Raw genomic sequence first — 24,062 nt, forward strand, 5'->3', positions numbered from 1 at the left:
ACTGAGCCACCCAGGTGCCCCTCAAAGTTTCTCTTTAAAGAACTGGGCAACCTGGCAACCCTTGGCTTGACCTGCATAACCACTTCCTCATTTCTATAAGGCATGAACTCCTTAGTTCATGCCTTCTCAGCACTGAAGCCAACTGTCATTTTCCAATTACCACTGATGTATACCACTTTTTTTTTTTAAGATTTTATTTATTCACTTGAGAGAATGTGAGTGCATAAATGGGGAGAGGGGCAGAGAGAGAGGCTGACAGCTCTGAGCGCAGAGCCTCCCCCTCACCCCACTTGAGATCATGGCCTGAGCCAAAGTCAGACCCTTAAACTAAGCCACCTAGGTACCCCACCACTGTTTTTCTAATAGAAAGAAATATTTCTAAGGATCCATGTCTCTATTAAAACTAGGAAAATAAAAGATCATAGAAGTCTTATATTTAAAGAAAAAAAGGAGGGAGCATATTTCTTTATGAAAGTTAAGAGTATCTCTGTATGCTCAAAAATGTGAACAATCACTCCACATCTTCATTTACATTTCCCATCTGGAACTTGTAGGCATATGAGTTTGCAATCCCTGGGCTAGATAGAGAAGGGACCAAGTCTGAGCTGCCTCAACATTCAGGTGCGAGGTAAAAGGGAAATCAGAAGATGAAAAAGAGGAAAGAACAGAATGATAGGAGGCAGGAGAGTGTGAAGACATGAGAACCAAGAAGAATATCTTACATAGGAACTGTGCAGATGCTTTTTGAGAGCTAGAATAACACGAGTCCACATAAGTATCTGCTGGCGTAGAAAACAAGAACTCTGTCAATTTGATCAGTTTCAGTAGGGTGGTCTAGGAGGAGGTCAGATTGAAGTAGTTTGAAGAATTAATGGAGGATAGCAAATTATACCCAAGCGAGTAGAAGGAAAAAAAGAGAGCAGACACCAGTGAAACAGAACACAAACATAAAGAAGATCAACAAAAGTGAGAAGTTGGTTCTCTTCAAAGACTAATAAAATTGATAAGCCCAAAGGAGTAATCAAGAAAAAGAGAGAAGCACAAGTGATGTCAAGAATGAAAAGGGAGCGATCCCTACATATCCTTCAGACTGGGGAGAAAAACTGTCTGAAGATATTATAAACAATTTTATGCCCATAATTTTAAAATCTGAAAGCAGCTTTAGAGGAAAAATATAATTTACCAAAACAGACAAGGGCAACTGGCTGGTTCAGTCAAAAGAGCATGCCACTCTTGATCTCGGGGTCAGGAGCTCAAGCCCCACACTGGGTGTAGAGATCACTTACTTATAACTAAATAAACTTTTTTTTAAAAAAGGCATGAAGAAACAGAAAATCTAAATATCTCCAAAAGCATTAAAAAAATGATATCCAAAATTCAAATACTTCCCTAAGCAAACAAAAACAAAAAAACTCCAGATGGCTTCCCCAACAGATTCTAACCAAATATTTAAGAAAAAAAGAATGGCGATCTTATACAAACTCTTTCAGAGAATGCAAAAAAAAAAAAAAAAAAAAAAAGAAAAAAAGAAAAGAAAAGAAAAAAAAGGAAAGCCTTAACCTGTTGTATGAGATCAGCATGACTTTTTTATCAAAAGGGGACATGTCATTTCTAGAAAAAATAAATTATAAGCCAGTTATCACTCATGAACATAGTTTTAAAAAAATCCTCTCAAAAGCATTAGCAAAATGAATTCAGCAATGTATGAAAAGAGTAAGACATTATGACCCAGTTGAATTTACTCCAGAAATAAAAAAATCAATGTATTTCACCACCACCACAGAATAAAGGTGAAAAACTACACAGTCATCTCAAGATGCAGAAAGGGGCACCTGGGTAGCTCCGCTGGTTAAGAGTCAGACTCTTGATCTCAGCTCAGGTCATGAGCTCTGAGTCATGACATCGAGACCCACATGGGGCTCTACACTGAGCAGGTACCCTGCTTGAGGATTTCCTCTCTCTCCCTTTGCCCCTACCCTTAAAAACTGTTTTAAAAAATAATATAAAAGGAAATGCAGAAAAGCCCTTGATAGAATTCAATAACTATTCATAATAATAATAAATAAAAACCTCCTAAAAAAACAAGAATAGAATGTAGTGTATTTAATCTGGTAAAGGGATCTATAAGCCAACCTATGGCAGATATCATATTTAGTATGAAAATGTTGGAAACTGCCATTTTGAGATAGGGAATGAGTCAAGGATGCCCACTATCACCACTTCTCCTAAACATTACACTGTGATCCTAGTCATGGTAAAACAGGAGAGGAAACAAAAAGTTTAAGAACTGGAAAGAAATAAAGTCATTTCTCAAATGATAGAACAGTGTACACAGACATCCAAAAGACACTATAAGTGAGTAATTTGAATTAATGAGTTTAATAAGGTCCCTTAATAAAAGAGACATACATAAAAATCAACTGCACTTCTTTATACCAGAAACACACAAAATTTTAAAAAGATTTCATTTACAATAGAATTTTTTAAATCACAGAAAACTATAAATAGATTTTTAGGAGAAATTAAAGTCTAAATAAATATTCTTAGATTAGAAAACTCAATATTATAAGAAGTTACTCCCCACAAAATGATCTATTGATGCAATACAATTTCAATCAAAATATCAAGAAAAATTTTTTGTAGAAACTGAAAAGCAGAAATAAATAAAATAAATAAGGAAATGTAAAGGACCAAGTCTAAGATATTCTGGAAAAAGAACAAGATGACAGGGGCGCCTGTGTGGCTCAGTGGGTTAAAGCCTCTACCTTGGGCTCAGGTCATGACCCCAGGGTCCTGGGATCGAGCCCCGAATCCGGCTCTCTGCTCAGCAGGGAGCCTGCTTCCTCTTCTCTCTCTGCCTGCCTTTCTGCCTACTTGTGGTCTCTGTCTGTCAAATAAATAAATAAAATCTTTAAAAAAAAAAAAAAGAACAAGATGGCAGGAGTCATGATAAAACAATAGTAACTAAGATAGTTTGTGATCATAAGTGCAAGAATAGAACAACAGATTCCTGGAGAGCCCAGAAACAGATCTTATAATCAGATACTTGTTTTGTGGCAAAGTGGCATTGCTGAGCAGTGAAGAAAGGCTTATCTTTTCAATTCATGGTGCAAAAACAACTGGATATTCATATGGGGAAAAAATGAAACCTGACTCTACCTCACAGCCTCCACACACACATGCACATGCACACACACATGCATATGCACACATACACACAGAAACACATATCAATTTCAGGTGACCTGTAAATCTAATTGTGCACGGTTAAAACCACAAATCTCTAAGAAAATAATTTAGGAGAATATCTTTATGACCATGAGTAGGATAAGACTTCTTCTATGCCATACAGAGCTTCTGATTATCAAAAGATAACATTAAAAGAATGTACAGATGGGGCACCTGGATGGCTCAGTCAGTAGAGCATGCGACACTTGATCTTGGGGTTGTGAGTTTGAGCCCCATGTTAGGTGTAGAGATTACCTAAAAATAAAATCTTAAAAAAAATAATGTAAAGTAAATTCACAGAATGGGAGAAAACATTTAAGGTATACATTTAACTCAAAAAGGATTCATAGCCAGAATATATAAAAAATGACTTTAAATCAGTAAGAAAAAGAATATATAAATATTGCCTTTATATATAATATATAAATATATATTTATATATAAATAAATATATAAATATATTTAAAAATATATAATATATAGTGTTATATATTATATATTATAAAAATATATAAAAAGTGCCTTTAAATCAGTAAGAAAAAGACAATTCAAAGAAATAGGGACAAGAGATGAACAGGCACTCCATGAAAGAAGATACCTAAATGATAAATAAAATGTAAAATGATGCTCAATCAAAAAATAAAATAAAATAAATAAAAACTTAAAAAAATTTTTTTTAAGTTTTTATTTATTTATTCATGAGAGAAAGAGAGAGAGAGACACACAGAGGCAGAGGGAGAAGCAGGCTCCCCAAGGAGCAAGGAAACTGATATGGGGCTTGATCCTAGGACCTGGGATCATGACCTGAGCAGAAGGCAGATGCCTAACCATCTGAGCCACCCAGGTGCCCCAATAAATAAAAACTTTTTTAGCACAGTGAAGGAAACAATCAACAAAACTAGAAGACAATCTACTGAAGGGAGAAGATACTGGTAAATGACATATCTGCTAAAGGGTTAGTGGGCAAAATATATAAAGAACTTATAAAACTCAATGCCATAAAAATGAGTAATCCAATTAAAAAATGGGCAGAAGACATGAATAGATTTTTTTTCCAAAGAAGACATCCAGATGGCCAACAGACAGATGAAAGGATGATCAACATCCCTCATCATCAGGGAAATGTAAATCAAAACTACAATGAGATACACCTTAAACCTGTCAGAATGGCTAAAATCAACAATACCAGAAACAAAAGGTATTGGTGAGGGGGTGGTGAAAGGGGAACCTTCTTGCACTGTAATGGGAGTGCAAACTGGTGCAGCCACTCTGGAAAACAGTATTGATGTCCCTCAAAAAGTTAAAAATAGGGGGCACCTGGGTGGCTCAGCGGGTTAAGCCTCTGTCTTTGCCTCAGGTCATGATCCCAGGCTCCTGGGATGATCCCCACATCAGGCTCCCTGCAGGGAGCCTGCTTCTCTCTGACTGCCTCACTGCCTGCCTCTCTGCCTACTTGTGATCTCTCTGTCAAATAAACAAACAAACAAAAAAGTTAAAAATAGAACTACCCTATAATCCAGCAATTACAGTACTCAAAGAATGGAAAAATACTAATCCAAAGGGATACATGCACCCCAATGTTTAAGCAGCATTATCTACAATAGCCAAATTATGGAAACAGGCCAAGGGTCCACTGACTGATGAATGGATAAACATAGATGTGGTATATATATATATATACACAAAGGAATATTACTCAGACATAAGAAAGAATGAAGTCTTGCCATTTGCAACATTTATGGAGCTAAGCAAAATTAGTCACAGAAAGACAATTACCATATGATTTCACTCATATATGGAATTTAAGAAACAACACAAAGTGGGGGAAAAAAAGAGAGAGAGAGAGGCAAACCAAGAAACAAACTCTTCAGAATCAGATAGTTACTGGGGGCGGGGAGGTGGGTTGGGGACAGGTTAAATAGGTTATAAGGATTAACAAGTGCACTTGTGATGAGCACCAGGTGTTGTATGGAAGTGTTAAATCACTGCATTATACTCCTAAAACTAATATACACTGTATGTTAACTGGAATTTAAATAGAAACTCCAAAAATTTTTTTTAAAAAAGAAAGAAAATGCGGATGGTGTAATTAAATAAATATATTGGATTTTTAAAAATCGTTTTTTTTAAAAGATTTTATTTATTTATTTGCCAGACAGAGATCACAAGTAGGCAGAGAGGCAGGTGGGGGGGGCAGGGGAGCAGGCCCCCCTGCTGAGCAGAGAGCCGGATGTGGGGCTGAATCCCAGGCCCCCGGAATTATGACCTGAGCCCAAGGCAGAGGTTTTAACCCGCTGAGCCACTCAGGTGCCCCTAAAAAACCTTTTTAAAAAGATGCTTAACTTCACTAATAATCAGGAATGTGAAAATTATAAACCACAATGAAATATTACTACACACCCATGGACATGGTTAATATTTAAAAATCTGACAGTACTAAAAAATAAATAAAAATTAAAAATAAATAAAAATCTGACAGTACCAAATGTTGATAAGATATATGACAAAGACAACTTTCATATAGTCTTGGTGGGAGGTTAAATCAGTAGAACTACTACCTTTTTTTTTAAGATTTTATTTATTTATTTGACAAAGAGACAGAAAGAGAAACAGCAAGAGAGGGAACACAAGCAGGGGTAGTGGGAGAGGGAGAAGTAGGCTTCCCGCTGAGCAGGGAGCCCAATGCAAGGCTCGGTCCCAAGATATGACCCAACCCGAGCCAAAGGCAGATGCTTAATGACTCAGCCACCCAGGCGCCCCTGTAGAAGCATTTCTGAAAACAATTGCAACAATGGTTACACTCATATAATACTGATTGGAGGATACATTTAGTGAAAACCACTTTGGCAAACAGCTTGGCATTATCCATATAGGTAAAACATAATACACAATTCTACAATCCAGGACTCCACTCATAGATACATATGCCCAATGGTAATGAGCGCGTATGTTCACTGCGACAGTGCTCCAAATCACAAACAACCCAAATATCCATCAATATTAGAATAGATGAGTAAATCGTGGCATTTTTATACAACAGATTACTATATGGCATAGAACCACAGTCACACACATCATAGGCAAATCTCACAAACATAATGTTGAGCAAAAGAAGATGGACACAAAAGAAGACCTACTTGACTGTTTCATATATATTAAATTTAAAAACCAGGCACATCCAAATTAGAGTGCTTAGGGATGCATGTTTGAGTAATAAAAGCGTAACAAAAAACAAGAATGTGAACACTATGAAATCAGAATAATGACAACCCTTGGGGGATAATGATTCCAAGGGGTCATAAGGGGATCTCCTGGGGTACCAGCAATCCGCTATTTCCTGACCTAGTTTCTAGTTACACAGCTGTTCTCCTCAGATAAATCATTTAGCTATTTTTGTTTCAGGCATTTTTCTTGATATGTTTTATTTCACAAAAAAGGTTAAGAAAAAAAGACTTAAGGGGCAAGTTAAACAGACGAGAGAAAACTAAATAAAGCCAAAGGGGACTATAAAAGAGACCTAAAGAAATTGTGCAGAATGAATACAGAGGGATGACAATTATGTTAACTATAAAAGAAAGAGGTGCCTGGCTGGCTCAGTGTCTGCCTTCAGCTCAGGTCAAGATCCCAGGGTCCTACAATCGAGCCCCGCATCAGGCTCCCTGCTCAGCACAGAGTCTGCTTGGGATTCTCTCTCTCCCTCTGCTCCTTCCCCATTTCTAAAAAAAAAAAAAAGAAAGAAAAAAGAAAAGGTAGAACAGGGAATGAATGACTCTTCCTAAAGCTTTTCTGTGGCCGCAATCAGAAAAGCAATCACAGCTGAGGGAGATGTGGCCTCCAGCAGGAGCTCGGTACTTAACCCAAAGCCAAAAGGAAGTAGGTTTAGGATTACTTGCCACTTTCACTTATCCCTGCCTCTGCTACAGTCACCAAACAACTGCTGTCACTAACTACTCCACTCAGACTAACCTGCTGCTGCACGGATGCTTCCATTTAGTTAGAAAATCAAGGTGTCGGGCAAGAGTGAATTTTCCTCATCTACTAAAGCTCACTGTTCAGCAATGGTTCCATCTGTTATTGTTGGTGTAAATATTTCTAAAATGATATAGTTTCTTATATAGAATACACCAAAAGTATCCAATCCTTCCCTGGTTGCCCAAGGTCATTGGTAGAAACAACTACTATTATCACAGATACAACGAAATACCCTCCAGTAGCCAAGGTATGAGGTCTTGTGTGACCACGAAGCCTTGCCCACGCTGCCATGTGTCCCCTTGGTCATCACTGCACTAGCGCCTGCTAGGCCTCCCACCATGCTCTGACCTGATTTTGTGGCAGCTCTTCTGCTTAGGGCCTCTGCTGATTCCATGTCCTGGCTCTAGGCCATATCCTAGATATTCCAGAGAAATACAGCAGAGAATCTTGGCAAGTCATTCTACTGAATTAGTCAGAAATGATAACCATGATTTATTTATACTTTTATAATATCTTCTGTTTCAAGGAGATTAAAACTCACTCTGCGAATCAGAGCAACAGAGAACAGATGCCTTGTACGATCCTCATCCCCACTATGTCACAACTCTCCCATAGGAAGAGCTACTAGAAAAATTAACCAGATGTGGGGTGCCTGCGTGGCTCAGTCAACTAAGTGCCCAACTCGATTTCAGCTCAGGTCATGATCTCAGGGTTGTGAGATCAAGCCCCACGTGCACTTGGCATGAGTCTGCTTGGGATCTACTTCTCCCTCGCTCTCTGCCCCTCCCCCCACTCCCATGCTCTCTAAATAAATAAATAAAATCTAGAAAGAAAGAAAAAAAGATGGGGCATCTGTGTGGCTCAGTGGGTGAAAGCCTCTGCCTTTGGCTCAGGTCATGATCCCAGGGTCCTGGAATTGAGCCTGGCTGCATCGGGCTCTCTGCTCAGAGGGGAGTCCCTCTCTCTCTGCCTACCTCTCTGCCTACTTGTGATCTCTCTGTCAAATAAATAAGTAAAATCTTAAAAAAAAAAAAAAAAAAAAAAAGAGGGAAAGAAAGAAAGATCGATTAACCAGATGGTTAAGAAAGCCCAGGGCTCGGGGCGCCTGGGTGGCTCAGTGGGTTAAGCCTCTGCCTTCGGCTCAGGTCATGATCCCAGGGTCCTGGGATCGAACCCCGCGTCGGGCTCTCTGCTTGGCAGGGAGCCTGCTTCCTCCTCTCTCTCTCTGCCTGCCTCTCTGCCTACTTGTGATCTCTGTCAAATAAATAAATAAAATCTTAAAAAAAAAAAATCCCAGGGCTCAAGTGGTTACTTTTATGCCTCCTTTCCTAGCTATAAAGTAAAGGTAACAATAGTATCTTTCTACATAGGATTACTGCGTTAATTAAAGAAGACAAGCAAACAAAACAGCAAAGTACCTGGCTGAGAGTAAACAGTATTTCAAATTTTAATTGTTATCTCTTTAAATGCTCCTTTGTGTAATAATTCCCCTTTAAGCAGACTTCCTTAACTATCTTCTCCATGGCATCCTTACAAAAATACTATTAAAAATATTAATAGTAGCTAATATTTAATGAGCACTGACTACATGTGAAAATCATGCTGAACCCCTCATAAGGCTTGACAATATGAATCTTTTGAAAAGCCCGGGGAGGGAGATACCATTACTTCCCTGTTGGACAAAAGTTCATTGAAACTCTGAGAGCTTCAGAAGCTTGTCCAAGTTCAAAGAACAGTAAGTGTTCAAAATGGAGCTCGTGCAGATTTGTCTCACTCTAGAACCCATGACTATGAGCACCCCTCTATCCTAAGAAGAGAAGCAGCTTCTCCTGCTATTTGTGAGCTAGCTGAGAACAAGCTAATTCTCCTTTAATCTTATCTCGATGTGACAATTCAGTTACCTAGTTAGAAAAGCAGAAAAGTTTTATATGTTTTGTTTCTGCTGTTCAACTTACCCACTCACAGTCAATTCCAAGCACTGGACAATCTTGTAACTCACTCCTAAGCAAGGGCTCAATTTGATCCCACTCCTCCTCCTGCGACACGGTGACCACCTTCGCTCCGAGGATCCTTTCCTCCCACCAGGCTCGGGGGGCACTGGAACACTGCTGGTCCTCTTCCGGGGAGGGTGACTCCCCCCTGCTGGGTGCTTGCTGCGGCTGCTGCTGCCCGGTGTGGGTGTCAAGGCTCGCTTTACTCCTCCGCCTCCGGATGCCTTTCCACAGGACAAACCCCCCAACGGCCACACCGATGAGGGTGGTCACTGTCAAAGCCATTAAGTATCTAGACATCTTCAACTCTTTTTTTGCTGTTTAGGAAAGCATATCACTAATCCCACAATCTGCAAAACAAGTGGCAACAATATATTTACATACAGGCTTTAAACCCAGATGGAAACATGTTTTCCCCTAAAAAGTGTTCTACGTATCATCTATGTGTCCACAAACTAACACAAAATGCTACAGGTTTCCATGTGGAGTGATATTTATTTTTCTCACTTTTGTACATTCTGTACTCCATCTATCGCTATCTTCATTCTCACTGGAGAAACCCCCCTGCCCTCTACCAGCTGCCCAGCACCCACTTAATCCTGTGACAATAGATGCACTTGTACATAATTTGAAAAATCATGGGCGCCTGGGTGGCCCAGCCAGTTAAGTGGCTGGCTTTGGCTCAGGTCATGATTCCAGGGCCCTGAGATCAAGTCCCACATCGCACTCCTTACTCAGCAGGGAGCCTGCTTCTCCCTCTCCCTCTGCCTGCCCCTCCCCCTGCTTGTGCTCTAAAAAAAAAAAAATCAAACCTTAAAAAAAAAAAGAAAAATCAAATTAATTATAATCCTACTACCCTTAGGTGGTCACTGCGATCAGTTTGATGTTCTAGTATTTCATACAATTAAAAAAAAATTAAGAATGGCAGATGGCTTTAGTCAGGGGAACCCCACACAACAATCTCTCTTCCATTTTTCTTATCACACATTGTTTTCTCCATCTATCTTTTGTTTTCCTATTTTTGATGCAGAAATGGATATATAGTACTATTTCTGTACTACTTAAGTAACAGTAGAAAATATGTAATAATAAAGGGTAAGCAGCCCTTGGCCTTAGTCACAGAGAGCAATCATGGGACAGACACCATTCAGCACAAAGTGACTGATCCTGTTTGGGAAGCAGGCCCAGTATGATCTAGATAACTCCATTATTCAAGAGAAGTCAGATATCTAAATTTTATGCAAAATGTCACTATTTTTAAGTGTCAGCAACAAATTTACAGTTTTTAAAACACTGTACCAGCCAAACAAAAACACTCTGGGCTCTGTGCCACCCATCTGTGGGCTCTGGCCTAAAATCTCTAATGCCCAAAGACACAGCGATCTGCTAGACCCTGCCTACGCTTATCTATGGCTGAGAGTTTCCCATTGAATGTGTACTATTTTTATCATTTTTCAAAGCTTCAGTAACAACTATTTTTTAAAATAATTCAGTATTTACAACAACCCTGGGCTATGGTCATCCCTACAGAGATATTTGGCATTGGAGATGAAAAATGAAATCACAACAATTATTACACTGCTAATGAAAACAAAGAAACGGCTGTGTTGTTTTATTTTTTTTCTTTTTTTTTCTTCTTTTTTTTTTTTTTTAAAGATTTTATTTATTTATCAGAGAGAGACGGGGAGAGAGCAAGCACAGGCAGACAGAATGGCAGGCAGAGGCAGAGGGAGAAGCAGGCTCCCCGCTGAGCAAGGAGCCCGATGTGGGACTCGATCCCAGGACACTGGGATCATGACCTGAGCTGAAGGCAGCTGCTTAACCAACTGAGCCACCCAGGCGTCCCGGCTGTGTTGTTTTAAAAAGATTTACTTTATTGCAGAAACCCTGCTAAGTATTCATGCGTACTTTCTCCAGTACTTTTATTGAAGGCTTAATGAGATTAAAAAATTTGCACAAACTTCTAGTTAAAATACTCTGAGAAGACTTTAAAAAAAAACACAAAAAACCCTTCCTTTACCCCTGGAAACAATACAAAATGCTGGAGAAAACATTTATCTTTTTAATATGTATTAAATAATACATATTATTTATTATATATAAATATATATTCATTACATATTGTTATATTATATATATGTGTGTGTGTGTGTGTGTAAAATACAGAGTTAAACTCAAAAAGAAGAAAGGGAAATCATCAGGTACCAGAAATGGAAGTGGGTGGGAGATACAGATGGGCAGAGACCAGATCTCATACCAGCCCATGACCAGAAGTCTAGGCCACAAGCTCAGGGCACAGCTGAGACCCAGGAGAGTGCTACCTTGTCCATGAACAAGAACTGAAAGCGCTCACCCACCACCATCCAGGCAAGCCACCTGCCCAAGGCTGGGAGTATGAACAGAGCTCTTCATGGGAAGGCAGATGCTCAAGCTGTACTGTGAAGCAGTCCAGGGCCCAAGTTCACATTAACCTCACAAAAGAAAACCCTAAGCCAAGAAACTAAAACTAAAATGGTTAGAATTGGTGCATTCTGTTGGGAGTGTGTGTTTGTGTGTGTGTTTCTAACACACAGGAAACAAAAAGGACCTCCACAGAACATCAGTCTCAGGAAGAGCAATCATAAATGAATAATAAAAAAAAATTTTTTTAAAACCCTAAAGCCAATTAAAAAACAGTCCACAGAAGAACCAAACAAAAATACGTGTTATCTGAGATCTGAAAGGAACTTTAAAATAATAACACTCAAGGGGCGCCTGGGTGGCTCAGTGGGTTAAGCCTCTGCCTTTGGCTGAGGTGGTGATCCTAGGGTCTTGGGATTGAGCCCCCTGCATGGCATTGGGCTCTCTGCTCAGCTGGGAACCTGCTTAATCCTCTCTCTCTCTCTCTCTCTCTCTCTCCCTGCCTGCCTCTCTACTTGTGATCTCTGTCAAATAAATACATAAAATCTTTTTAAAAAATAAATAAAATAATAACACTCAGGGAAATTAAGGAAAATAATCTAATACATCAACAGGAAACAACAACAACAAAAAAATAGAAATTCTAGATAATTGTTAAAAATTTTTAAAAGTCCAGTAATCAATAGACAGGTTAAATAGATCAGACAGTGAGATGAGAGTGTTAGGGAATTGAGGCTAAATCTGAGAAACTCCCTCAGAATGTAGCACAGAAAGATACAGAAAACAGCAGAGACATGAAGGCTAGATTGAGAAACTCAACATCCATGTAATGAAGAGTGGGAAGATGGAGGTCATCAGGTTTAGTACAATTCTCTGAGTCCCAAGCTGGATAAAATTAAATCTATCCACGAAAAGACTTACTTAAGAATGTTCGTAACAGCTTTATTCATAAGACTAAAGATACATGCATGAATCTTAAATAACATTAGGCTGAGTGAAAGAAGCCAGATACAAAAGAGATACTGTATGGTTCTATTTACATACAGTTCTAGAACAACTAAAATTAATCTATAGTAGAAAAAGATTTGAACAGTAGCTGCCTTGGGGTGGAGGGAGGGCAGTTAGTTACAGGGCAGATAGATTTAAGCTGAGCACTGAGTATCAAAAAAAGAGCCAGTCAGGAAAATCTAGGGAAGAGCATTTCAGGCAAGAGGGAACTTTCTAGAATTGCATGTAATATCCCAAGTTTTGATGGGAGCTTGGCTTACGGGTATGCACATTTGTCAAAACTCAGCAATATTAAAAAAAAATCAGCAATATTTCTGATGTTTTCCTGTTGGCCTAATGAATAACTGTTGGTTCATTCACTGTCTTTCCCACTAGACCGTAAACTCCATGAAAACAGGGACCTTACTTGTCTCCTTCAACACAACATATGTCCCCAGGAACTATCACAGAGCTCATTACAATAAATACTCATCAAATGAATAAAACTCAATCCAAGATGTTACATTTTATGAAAAATGTCTCTATTTTAACCATCCAATTATAAAAATTTGTTTATTCCAATGGAAAAAGTATTCTTCCCCTTACTGAGCCTTGATGCTAATAAGAAAAAAACAATATGGTTCAATGCTGGGCCAGAAGTGAGAAAAATCAAATTTTGCATTACGAACTGAAAGTCTATGTCCCTCCAAAATTTATACGTTGAAATCCTCTCCCCCAATGTGATGGTATTAGGAGGGGGGAGCCTCTGGAGGTGATTAGGGTTGGGTGAGGTCATGAGGGTGGAGCCCCCATGAGGGGATTCATGCCCTTATAAAAGCTTGCTTCTCTCTGATCTCTGCCATGTGAGGCTACAGTGAGAAGTCAGAGGTCGGCCTTTTGGAAGAGGGCCCTCACCAGGCCCTAACCAGGCTGGCATCCTGGCATCCTGGACTTCCTGCCTCCAAATTGGGAGAAATCCATCTCTGTTTTTTATGATTCACCCAGTCTGTGACATTCTACTTTAGCAGCCCAAACAAATTAAGATACCTCTCTAAGGGCTTGCTCTGGGATCCAAAGCTTTCAATGCTTCACCACTTTCCATGACTAAAAACAATTTGCCATTTTAATTTTTTTTTTTAATTGTACACAGTAGGGGTGCCTCGGTGGCTCAGTCAGTTATGTGGCTGCCCTTGGCTTGGGTCATGATCCCAAGGTCCTGGAATGAAGCCCTGCATCAGGCTCCTTGCTCAACGGGGAGTCAGCTTCTTCTCCCTGTCCCTCTGCTTATGCGCTCTCTCTAATGAATAAATAAAATCTTTTTTAAAAATAAAATGAATTAGGGGCGCCTGGGTGGCTCAGTGGGTTAAGCCTCCGCCTTAGGCTCAGGTCATAGTCTCAGAGTCCTCGGATCTAGCCCCGCCTCCGGCTCTCTGCTCAGCTGGGAGCCTGCTTTCCCCTCTCTGCCTGCCTCTCTGCCTACTTGTGATCTCTGTCAAATAAATAAATAAACAAACATCTTTTTAAAAAATAAATAAAAAAAAGTAAGGTGATCAATACACTTGATTTAGCACACCAACCAGCACATTAGGGTTCCATAAATGTCAGCTCTTACTGCTACTGGGCACTATAAACCACAGAACTCCTAATTAAAGCAAAACAAAGAATCACAGAGTGAAAATGCAAGAGCCAAATTCAGCTCCTGCATAAGTTAAGAATCCTTGCTGTGTAATCCTGACAGAGCATAACTTGATCTCTAATACTTTTAGGAACAGAGTTCATTACTTTAAAAGGCAGCTTTTGTTGTAAAGTCCTTGCATTCTGCAAAAGTTCCCTACTTAGAAATCGCTCTCAAAGAAAAGAAGAAGAAGAAGGAGAAAGAAAGAAAGAAAAGAAAGAAAGAAATTGCTCTCATTTTAGGTGTTGTTTGTTTATTTGTTTGTTTGTTTTGGAGAGAAAATTTTAAGCAGGCTCCACACACAGCATGGAGGTGGACAGGGACTCAATCAATCTCATAATCCCGAAATCAAGACTGGAGCAGAAATCAAGAGTTGGGCACTTAACTGACTGGGCCACCCAGTCGTCCCAGAAATTGCTCTCTTCGATGTCTTTGATGGTCAGTCTGGCCCCTGAAATGAGAACAATATTTCCTCCTTCCTGAGAGCCTGTGAGATATGTAAAGACAACGTTTATGGCTTCCCTTAGAGCACTCTTCTTAACCCAAGCAGACTTCCTGTGACCTAGGAGGGTCACCATTGTAGCCAGGTCCTTCTAAAAGCCTCTAATTTTGTCAATGTATCTCTTAAAATGTGGCACTCAAGTCAGTATTCAGTACTTGACACAGGGTCCGATTGGTGTAGACGACACTGCTACTACTTCTTCCTACTATCTGGACCCCAGATTTTATTAATGCAGCATTAAATGACTTGTTTTTGAGTAGAAGAGAAACCCAACGGTGGATCATATAAAGCTTGTGGTCAATTGAAATTCACTAATACCAAATCGAGTCCCCCATTTTATATATTTATAATGTATATTTTGCACTTAAATCTAAAGCTTTACATTTCTTTTAAATTTGTTTGTTTCAGCCAAATGTTTCATCCTTTGAGACCAATCTGCATCTTGATTGTGCATTCCCTCTCAACTTAGAAATCATTTTGCAGAGATAAGTGAATTTTTGTTTTCAAAGAAAATTACATCTTCTCACATGTGTTTTAATTCATTTTACATTTATTTTTGCATCTCATACTATCTCCATATTTCATAACATTAAAATAAGGTGACACTAAAGTAGAAAACGCTTAAAAAACAAAATATTATTGATTTGCTTCCACTGAGAAGGGCTCCCTCAGATATGGAGTTCCCAGGCATATGGAAAGGTTCTGACATACTCTTTGTCAACTGTGGCCCGTGTAAGAGAAAGGCCTCACAGGGAACCAGAAGGAGCAAGCAGGGTACCTCCACATGAGGGACTGTTTGGCAACATTGAAAACACATATTAATTCATTCTTACATAGAGAAGTTTTGTGTGGGTACTTTTCCAGCCAAAGGGTTCGTTCAGCAAACATGTATGTAGCACTTTCAATAAGCCAGCCACTATGTCAGACTCCAGGTAAAGAGTTAAAAGGCACAATCTGCTCTCAAAAATTCGGGATTCAGGAACGGAGAAACACCTGTAGTGAACAGGTTGCAGGGGAGGGAGAGAACACAGTGGGAGCTGGGGTTTGGCAAAGAGGAAGGGACCTGGGTATTGCTAACAGGAACGCTCCAGGACAGAGTGTGGGGGAGGCTGATGCTGGGGTCAAAAACTGAGCGCGAGACGTCCAGGTGTGCAGGCAGCTAGGAGAAGGGCACACCGGGCAGAGGGAACAGCGCGTACAAGATACAAAAGGTAGGAAACACCACAGTATAGGTGAGAAAGTTCAAGCAAATGTAATGTGTACTGTAAGTGTAAAATATAGAACTTTGCAGACTTAGTATGAAAAAATGTGAACGTATCTTATTGATCATTTCCATATTGATTTTTAAGGTGGACTTTTTTTATTTTAGTAAAATATACAAAACACAAAATCTACCATTTTAACCATTTTTAATTGTATGATTCAGTCAAGCAGATACCCCATTGAGTGCAGAGCCTGCGATGGGGCTCGATCTCACAACCCTGAGATCATGGCCTGAGCTGAAATCAAGAGTTGCACACTTAACCGACTGAGCTACCCACATTACCCCTCTTTAGATTTTTAATGTGGCTACTAGAAATCTGTATTTATGGGGCTCACATTATATTTCGATTTGACACTGCTGAGCTAGAGCATAGTGGGCATACAAGAAAATAGAGACAGTGCTGGAATCAGCAGATCTAGAGTGAGGCATGAGGGGCCTAATGGACAGCCAATAAGACTTATAAGGGAAGTGCCAGCCTCAGGCTTAGATTTCAAAGAACACCATGGTGGCTGTGTGAGGGCTAGACTGGAGGAAAGCAAGGCAAGAGGAATGGAAGACTCAAAATAATAGAGCCTGGAAGGGAAGGAGATCCAAATGAAGGCAGAAGAAGGCAGAATGAAAAAGAACCATGGGGTGGGTGGGCGTGGGTGGGGCAGGGGAGGTCACCTGGCTGACTTGGTCACTAGAGCACAGGACTCCCTGCATCATGAGATTTCAACGTTGGGTGTAGCTCTTCGTTAGAAAAAGAAAAAGAAGAAGAAAAAAAGAACCACGGTTCCTAACAGAATGACTGGACTGGAATCACCCGGATAAGTAAACAAGTCATAACTTTCACAACTTATCATTTTGAAAGTTTGATGAATATATACAATCAAGAGCTTTCCAAAACCATTATAAAAACATGAAGAAAACCCCACTCATAATAGCAACATACACTTTTTTAAAACCACACACAACTATCACATACACACACACACACAGACAGTTAGGTATAAACTCAACAAGAAATATGCAAGATTGATATGAAGAAAAATAGAAAAGTTTACTGGAGACACAGAAGACTGGAAGAGCAGAGAGAGATGATCACAGCTGTCACAGAGTATACAGCCTGTGTGAGGTATATACAATTATATACAATCATGTATACGGTACGCAATCCTTTCAATAACCTTCTGCAATAGGTACTATAATTATTCCATTTTTTAAATAAAGAGATTGTTTTACAGAAATGGTCAAAATAACATAAATGTAATGCAAGCTTAATTTTAAAAAAACTTTCTAAAAAATGAATTGACCAGGGCGCCTGGGTGGCTCAGTGGGTTAAGCCGCTGCCTTCGGCTCAGGTCATGATCTCGGGGTCCTGGGATCAAGTCCCGCATCAGGCTCTCTGCTCAGCAGGAGCCTGCTTCCTCCTCTCTCTCTCTCTGCCTGCCTCTCTGCCTACTCGTGATCTCTCTCTGTCAAATAAATAAATAAAATCTTAAAAAAAAAAATGAATTGACCATCAAGAGAATGAAAAGACAATCCCCAGGATGGGAGAAAATATTTCCAAAGCATAGATCTGCTAAGAGCATGTATGTAGAATATATAAAGAACTCTTACAATTCAATAATAAAAAAGATAAACTGGTTGAAAACAGGCAAGGATCTGAACAGACATTTATTTCTTCAGAGAAGATATACCTATGGCCAATAAGCACATGAAAAGCTATTGGAGAAATACATATCAAAATGACAATGAGATACCACTTCATACCTACTAGGAAGGCTCTAATTTAAAAAACAAAACAAAACAGAGGTGCCTGAGTGGCTCGCGGGTTAAGCCTCTGCCTTTGGCTCAGGCATATCTCAGGGTCCTGGGATAGAGTCCCGCATGGAGCTCTCTGCATGGGGCTCTCTGCTGGGCGGGAAGCCTGCTTCCTCCTCTCTCTCTCTGCCTGCCTCTCTGCCTGCTTGTGATCTCTCTCATTCTGTCAAATAAATAAATAAAACCTTTTTAAAAGTTTTATTAAAAAAAAGATAATGAGTGCTAGCAATAATTAGAAGAAATTATAACTCTCACATATTGCTGGTGGGAACGTAAAATGGTGCAGCTGCTTTGAAAAACACTGGGGGCGCCTGGGTGGCTCAGTGGGTTAAGCCTCTGCCTCTGGCTCAGGTCATGATCTCAGGGTCCTGGGATCGAGCCCCGCATCGGGCTCTCTGCTCAGCAGGGAGCCTATTTCCGCCTCTCTCTCTGCCTGCTTCTCTGCCTACTTGTGATCTCCATCTGTCAAATAAATAAATAAAATCTTAAAAAAAAAAAAAAAAGGAAAAGAAAAACACTCTGGCAGTTCCTCAAATGATTAAACATAGGGTTGCCATATGACCCAGCAATTCCACTGCTAAGTATATACCCAAGAGGAATGAAAACATGTCCAAACAAAAGTTCACAGTCCCACTATTCATAATAGTCAAAAAGTGGAAACAATGTATATGTCCTTCAGCTGACAAGTGGATACATAAAATGTACCATATCCATAAGGTTATGGGTTGAACTGGGTCCTCAAAAAAAGAGATTTTGGGGGCGCCTGGGTGGCTCAGTGGGTTAAAGCCTCTGCCTTCGGCTCAGGTCATGATCCCGGGGTCCTGGGATCGAGCCCCGCATCGGGCTCTCTGAGCCTGCTTCCTCCTCTCTCTCTGCCTGCCTCTCTGCCTACTTGTGATCTCTGTCTCTCAAATAAATAAATAAAATCTTAAAAAAAAAAAAAAAAGAGATTTTGAAGTCCTAATCCTTGGTACCTGTGAACATGACCTTATTGAAAATTAGGTCTTTGCACACATAATCAAGTTAAAATGAGGTCATTTAAAGTAATGCAGGACTGTAATCCAAGAGAAATGCTGTCCTTCCATGAAGGAAAAAGACACAGAAACAGGCTCCAAGAGACAGAATTACGGCATCAAGACAGACCCTCAGGGAAGAAGGCTCTCTGAAGACAGAGGCAGAGGCTAGAGTTTTGGCATAAGCCAAGAATTGCCAGTAATCACCAGAAGCTAAGAGGCAAGAAAGGATTCTCCTGTAGAGCCATCAGAGATGGAAAAGCCCTGCTGACACCTTGGTTTTGGACTTTATCACCTCCAGAACAGGGAGAGAATACACTGCTGTTATTTTAAGCCACCCAGTTTGTGTTACTTTGTTACCCTAGCCCTAGAAAACAAATACAATGTAGGATGGAATTCTGTTCAGCAATAAAAAAAAAAAAAAAAAGGATGAGTACTGATACATTTAACAACATGGATGAAACCTAAAAACATTACAGGTCATAAAATATCACAAATTGTATGATTGCATTTATATAAAAGATTTGGATCTATAAAGGCAGAAAGATTAGGGGCTACCTAGGGCTTGGGTACTGGGGAATGACTGCTAACTGGCATGGTTTCTTTTGGGGGTGATGAAAATGTTCTAAAATTAGATTGTGGTAATGGCAGCACAACTGTGAATACACTAAAAAAACCCACTGAATTGTACACTTTAAACATCCAGTTATGTAAACTACATCTCCATAAAGCCGCTTAAAAAAACTACTTGCCAAGCTAATTCTAAAAATCTGGAAAAGAAACTAAGATTAGCCCCAAAATAGTTTTTTTTTTTTTTTAAAGATTTTATTTGTCAAAGAGAGAGAGAGCACAAGCAGGGGGAGCAGTAGGCAGAGCAAGCCGAGAGAGAAGCAGGCTCTCTCCTCAGCAAGGAGCCCCATGCGGGACTCGATCCCAGGACCCTAGGATCATAACCTGAGTGGAAGGCAACAGCCTAACTGACTGAGCCACCCAGGCGTCCCCCCAAATAGTTTTTAAATGAGTATGTGAGCTGAAAAAATATACAATTTTAAATTAAGTAATGACAGTAATAATCATAAGGGATAATTTATCCTACTAAACATCAAATAGAACACATATTTAACATAAGATATTGTGGTATTGGTCCAGGAAAACAGAAAATTAGGCCACAGAATAGAGAAGTCCAGAAACTGATTGTGTGTGTGTGAGAAAGTAGTAAATGATAAATGTGGCATTTCAGATTAATGCATCAAGAATGTATTTAATATTCAGAGTGGCACTATTGGGAAAACAGTAACTATGCACACACCATTCACTCACACACTCACACATATCCAGAGGAACTGACGAAAAACTCAAACATGTAAGAATTCACAGGAAAATATAGTCATAAGAGAGAACCCTGTTGTGCCTTAGGGTATAACGGGGTTTTTCCACATCAGCACTACTGACTTTTTAAACTTTTTTTTTTAATTTTATTTATTTATTTGACAGAGAGAAATCACAAGTAGATGGAGAGGCAGGCAGAGAGAGAGAGAGAGGGAAGCAGGCTCCCTGCCAAGCAGAGAGCCCGATGCGGGACTCGATCCCAGGACCCCGAGATCATGACCTGAGCCGAAGGCAGTGGCTTAACCCACTGAGCCACCCAGGCGCCCAGCACTACTGACTTTTTAGTCCAGAAAAATTCTCTGTTGTAGAGGGCTTTCCTATGCATTGTAGGATGTTTAGCAGCATCCCTGGCTCCCACACAGTAGATGCCTGTCATTCCACAACCCCAGTTAGACAACTAAAAAAAAATGTCTCCTCACATTGCCAAACAGCCCTTGAAGGGCAAAATATCTCGCACTGGAGAACCACTCAGGGAGGGAATGACAGTCACAAAATACAAAATACATAGAGTAAAAAACTGATACATTTAAATGTAAAATTTAAAACTATGGTTTGACAAAGATGCCATGTAGTTAAAAGACAAGCACCAACTTTATTTAAAAAGCACTAAGTTGGGACTAAATACTTAAAACAAATATAAATGACCAAAAATTAATATCCAGAATACATAAAAGACTACTACATATTAAAAAACAGCCCAATTAAAAGAAGACATTTCTCAAAAGAGGAAATACCAACAGCCAACAATCATGAAAAGATGCCCAATCTCACTAGTAACTAGGGAAATGCAAATTAAAACACTGATCAGCATCATTTTTCACCCATCAGACTGGAGAAATGAAAAAGATTAACAGCATCAAATGTTTAAAAGAGCTAGGGAAATAGACATTATTATACACTGTGGGTGGGCAGTTTGCCATTAAATGTCCACACTGTCCCGTCCATCAGTTCAAACTGCAGGTTTGAAATGTCTACATGGGCACACAGACACATGTGGAAGGATGTTCTCTGCCACGCTGTGTCTAACTGTGAGCAATCTATGGAATCTCGCATACTATGAAATCTTAATAAACCGTGGAATTTACAGAGCAAGTAGAAAGAATAAGGCCGATCTCACATACATATGAACAAAGAAAAAGTTCCAAGACCCATTTTTAAGTATTAAAGGTCAAGCTGCTGAATAGGAACAATATGTCATATTTGTAAAATAGGTATTAGTAGAAATTTAACATGAAATCTTACATCTTACATACATGTAACTTATGTGAATACTTGTCAATAAATGTTAAGAAAGAGAAATAGAAAAACACATCCCAAACTGGTAACAGGTCTTACTTTAGGGCTAACAGTAAAGATGGAGATGGAGAGAGATCAAACAGAATCCATTTTGTTTAAATTTCTTTTTCTTTTTCTTTTCTTTTTTTGTTTTTTGTTTTTTATTTGATAGACAGGGATCACAAGCAGGCAGAGAGAGGAAGGGAAGCAGGCTCCTCGCTGAGCAGAGAGCCCGATGCAGGTCTCGATCCCAGGATGCTGGGAAGGCAGAGGTTTTAACCCCTGAGCCACCCAGGCGCCCCATTTTGTTTAAATTTCTTACATGATTTTTTTTCAAAGGCTGTATGCATGAACGACGACTAAAATAAATATAAAGGATAGGGCGCCTGGGTGGCTCTGTGAGTTTGGCATTTGCCTAGGCTCCAGTTATGATTCCAGGGTCCTGGGATTGAGCCCTGTTCAGTCCCTCTGCGGTTCCCCTTGCTTCTGCTCTCGCTCTCTCTCAAATAAATAAATAAATTTTAAAAATTAAATATAAAAGAATACATTTTTAGAACCAGCTCAGCCTGACCAAAACGAATCATTATTTCCTATTAAGCCACTTTTCTCCCACAATTCCTAATTCTGATAATTAAAAAATATTCCCATGCAGTTCCTTGTATCCATGTAATAGAACTAAAAAAAAAAAAAAAAAAAAAAAAAAAATACGGTATGGGGCGCCTGGCTGGCTCAGTCGGTGGAGCACGCGACTCTCGATCTCGAGGTTGTGAGCTGGAGCCCCACATTGGGTATAGGCATCACTTAAATCAATCAATCAATCAAACAAACAAACAAAAACCAATAATCTTAAAAAATGGTATAAATAATGTAGTGTTCTCAAGGAGCGGGTATCTAAGAGAGTTTGCGCCCCATCAGTGTATCAAAAGCTCAGGAAGGGTCGGGTTCCCTTATATGTCAATGGACAAGGATCCATTTCGTAGGCATCTCTAGGGTCTCGAGTCTCCATCCCAGGGATGCGGAAAGAGAAAGAGCCGGCTCCCAGCAAGGCCCGGAGCAGCGGGTGTGGTCTGGGAGGAAAGGGGTGGTAACACTGGGGGCGGGAGCAGGGCCCCACGAATGGAGGGGAGGGACCCGTCACTGCGGCCGCGTGCAGCACGCAGCGCCCTAGGTTGCCAGGTGCTGTGGGCGGTGCCTCCTTTGGAGCTGACGGGGTCTAGAGGCCACGAAGGTTTGGTAGGTGCTCCTAGAGACAGACGTAGGGGCCCGGGGAGCGCGTGTGGGCGGCCGGGCCGGGGCGAGAGCCCTCGTCGCACACCTGGGTGCTGAGCCGCCGTGGGGGTGGGGGGCGAGGAGGCCGCGCCCGAGGAGGGGAACAAGGGCTGGGCCAAGTCGCTCGGGGACGGTGGGGTCCCCGCAATAAGTCGCCCCCACACACAGTGACATCTCCAGCTCCACAGCGCTTCTCCGCAATCCGCACTGGAACCCCCCTCCTTCCCTCGCACAAGGCGGGTGAAAGGCCCCGCGGATCCCTTGTTCTCACTTACCTGCGACCCGGGACCTAAGCCGAACACCTGCGGCACCTCACGCCGAAGAACTGGAACCCTCCTCGGCCACCTGCGCGCACCCACCCGGATCCACTAGGGCCGAAACCACTTCCGGTCCTGCGACGGACTAAGAGGACGTAAACCCAGCTGGGGTGTACAGATGGGCGACGCCATGTTGTACGGAAGCTGCTGGGGCAGCTGTGCCCTCCCCAGTTTCTTCACTGCTGAACAAAGGATCTGTTAAGATTGGGAAGGCTTAACGTCGCTTCAGAAAAGGGGTGTTTTGTTTTTGTTTCTGGGGTGGTATTTTTATTTGTGTTGGTTTTGGTCTTAACAGAAGAAGCCTCTGGAATCATCACAAATGCAATATAGAACATCTAATTGTTATTACTAATTAGCTCAAGTCACGTTACTCTCCTGCACTAATTATCTTAACTGTTAAATGACAAAGGTAAATGGGAGAGACACTTGTTTAAATATTGTATTCCTGATTAACAGTGCATTTTGTAATATTGCCATTGTAATAATTATGCCATCTTTTATAACAATAACCACAATACCTTATGTTTATATTTAAAATTCATTCATTCAACTAGTCTTTATCAGCAACTATTATATGTCAAGAGGCTAATGTGTGCGATGTATTGTTTCTCTGTCAATAGAAAGTGTAACAGAAGGAGAAAAGAGATGAGCGTAAAGAATATAAGGTATAGTAATAGCTGCCATTTGTTGACTATGTACACACCACGTGCTGGGAAATTATTTTATGTATTTTATCTCATTTAATCCTCAAAACAAACTACCGAAGCAGTACTATTAGCAGTGACATTTTCCATAAAATGGAGAAAGGTTAAATAAATTCTCAAGGTAGTAGCAAGGAAGCATTAGAGCTGAAAATCAAACCTCAGTCTATCTTCTTGCAAAGCTTTTCGCTCTCATTCTCTGTATTATACTGCCTCCTGTACAGGAAAAGAGGTTCTAAGTTCCATTAGGTAAGTACCCATATAGCGGAAATT

The 24,062-nt window shown here is 40.3% G+C and overlaps 1 protein-coding gene and 1 long non-coding RNA gene across 3 annotated transcripts in view; one reads left to right on the forward strand and one right to left on the reverse strand.

Annotated features, from left to right (window-relative positions):
- Nucleotides 1-24,051, reverse strand: part of EXD2 (exonuclease 3'-5' domain containing 2) — a 54,947-nt gene extending 30,896 nt beyond the window's left edge. The window contains exons 1-2 of one of the 2 annotated variants that reach the window (XM_082733991.1): nucleotides 23,047-24,051; nucleotides 9,156-9,541 (exon numbers count right to left, since the gene is read on the reverse strand). In XM_082733991.1, coding sequence (XP_082590117.1) covers nucleotides 9,156-9,491 — 336 coding nt within the window. In that variant the 5' untranslated portion in view covers nucleotides 9,492-9,541; nucleotides 23,047-24,051. The remainder of the gene's footprint in view (nucleotides 1-9,155; nucleotides 9,542-23,046) is intronic. The other variant, XM_082733992.1, reaches the window with a different exon arrangement.
- Nucleotides 22,585-23,677, forward strand: LOC309866350. Its single transcript, XR_014312590.1, has 2 exons — nucleotides 22,585-22,735; nucleotides 22,940-23,677. It is a non-coding gene; the product is annotated as an uncharacterized lncRNA (long non-coding RNA).
- Nucleotides 24,052-24,062: the final 11 nt, after the last annotated feature.

This window comes from Mustela nivalis (genome assembly GCF_964662115.1).
Source record: "Mustela nivalis genome assembly, chromosome: 6".
NCBI lineage: Eukaryota > Metazoa > Chordata > Mammalia > Carnivora > Mustelidae > Mustela > Mustela nivalis.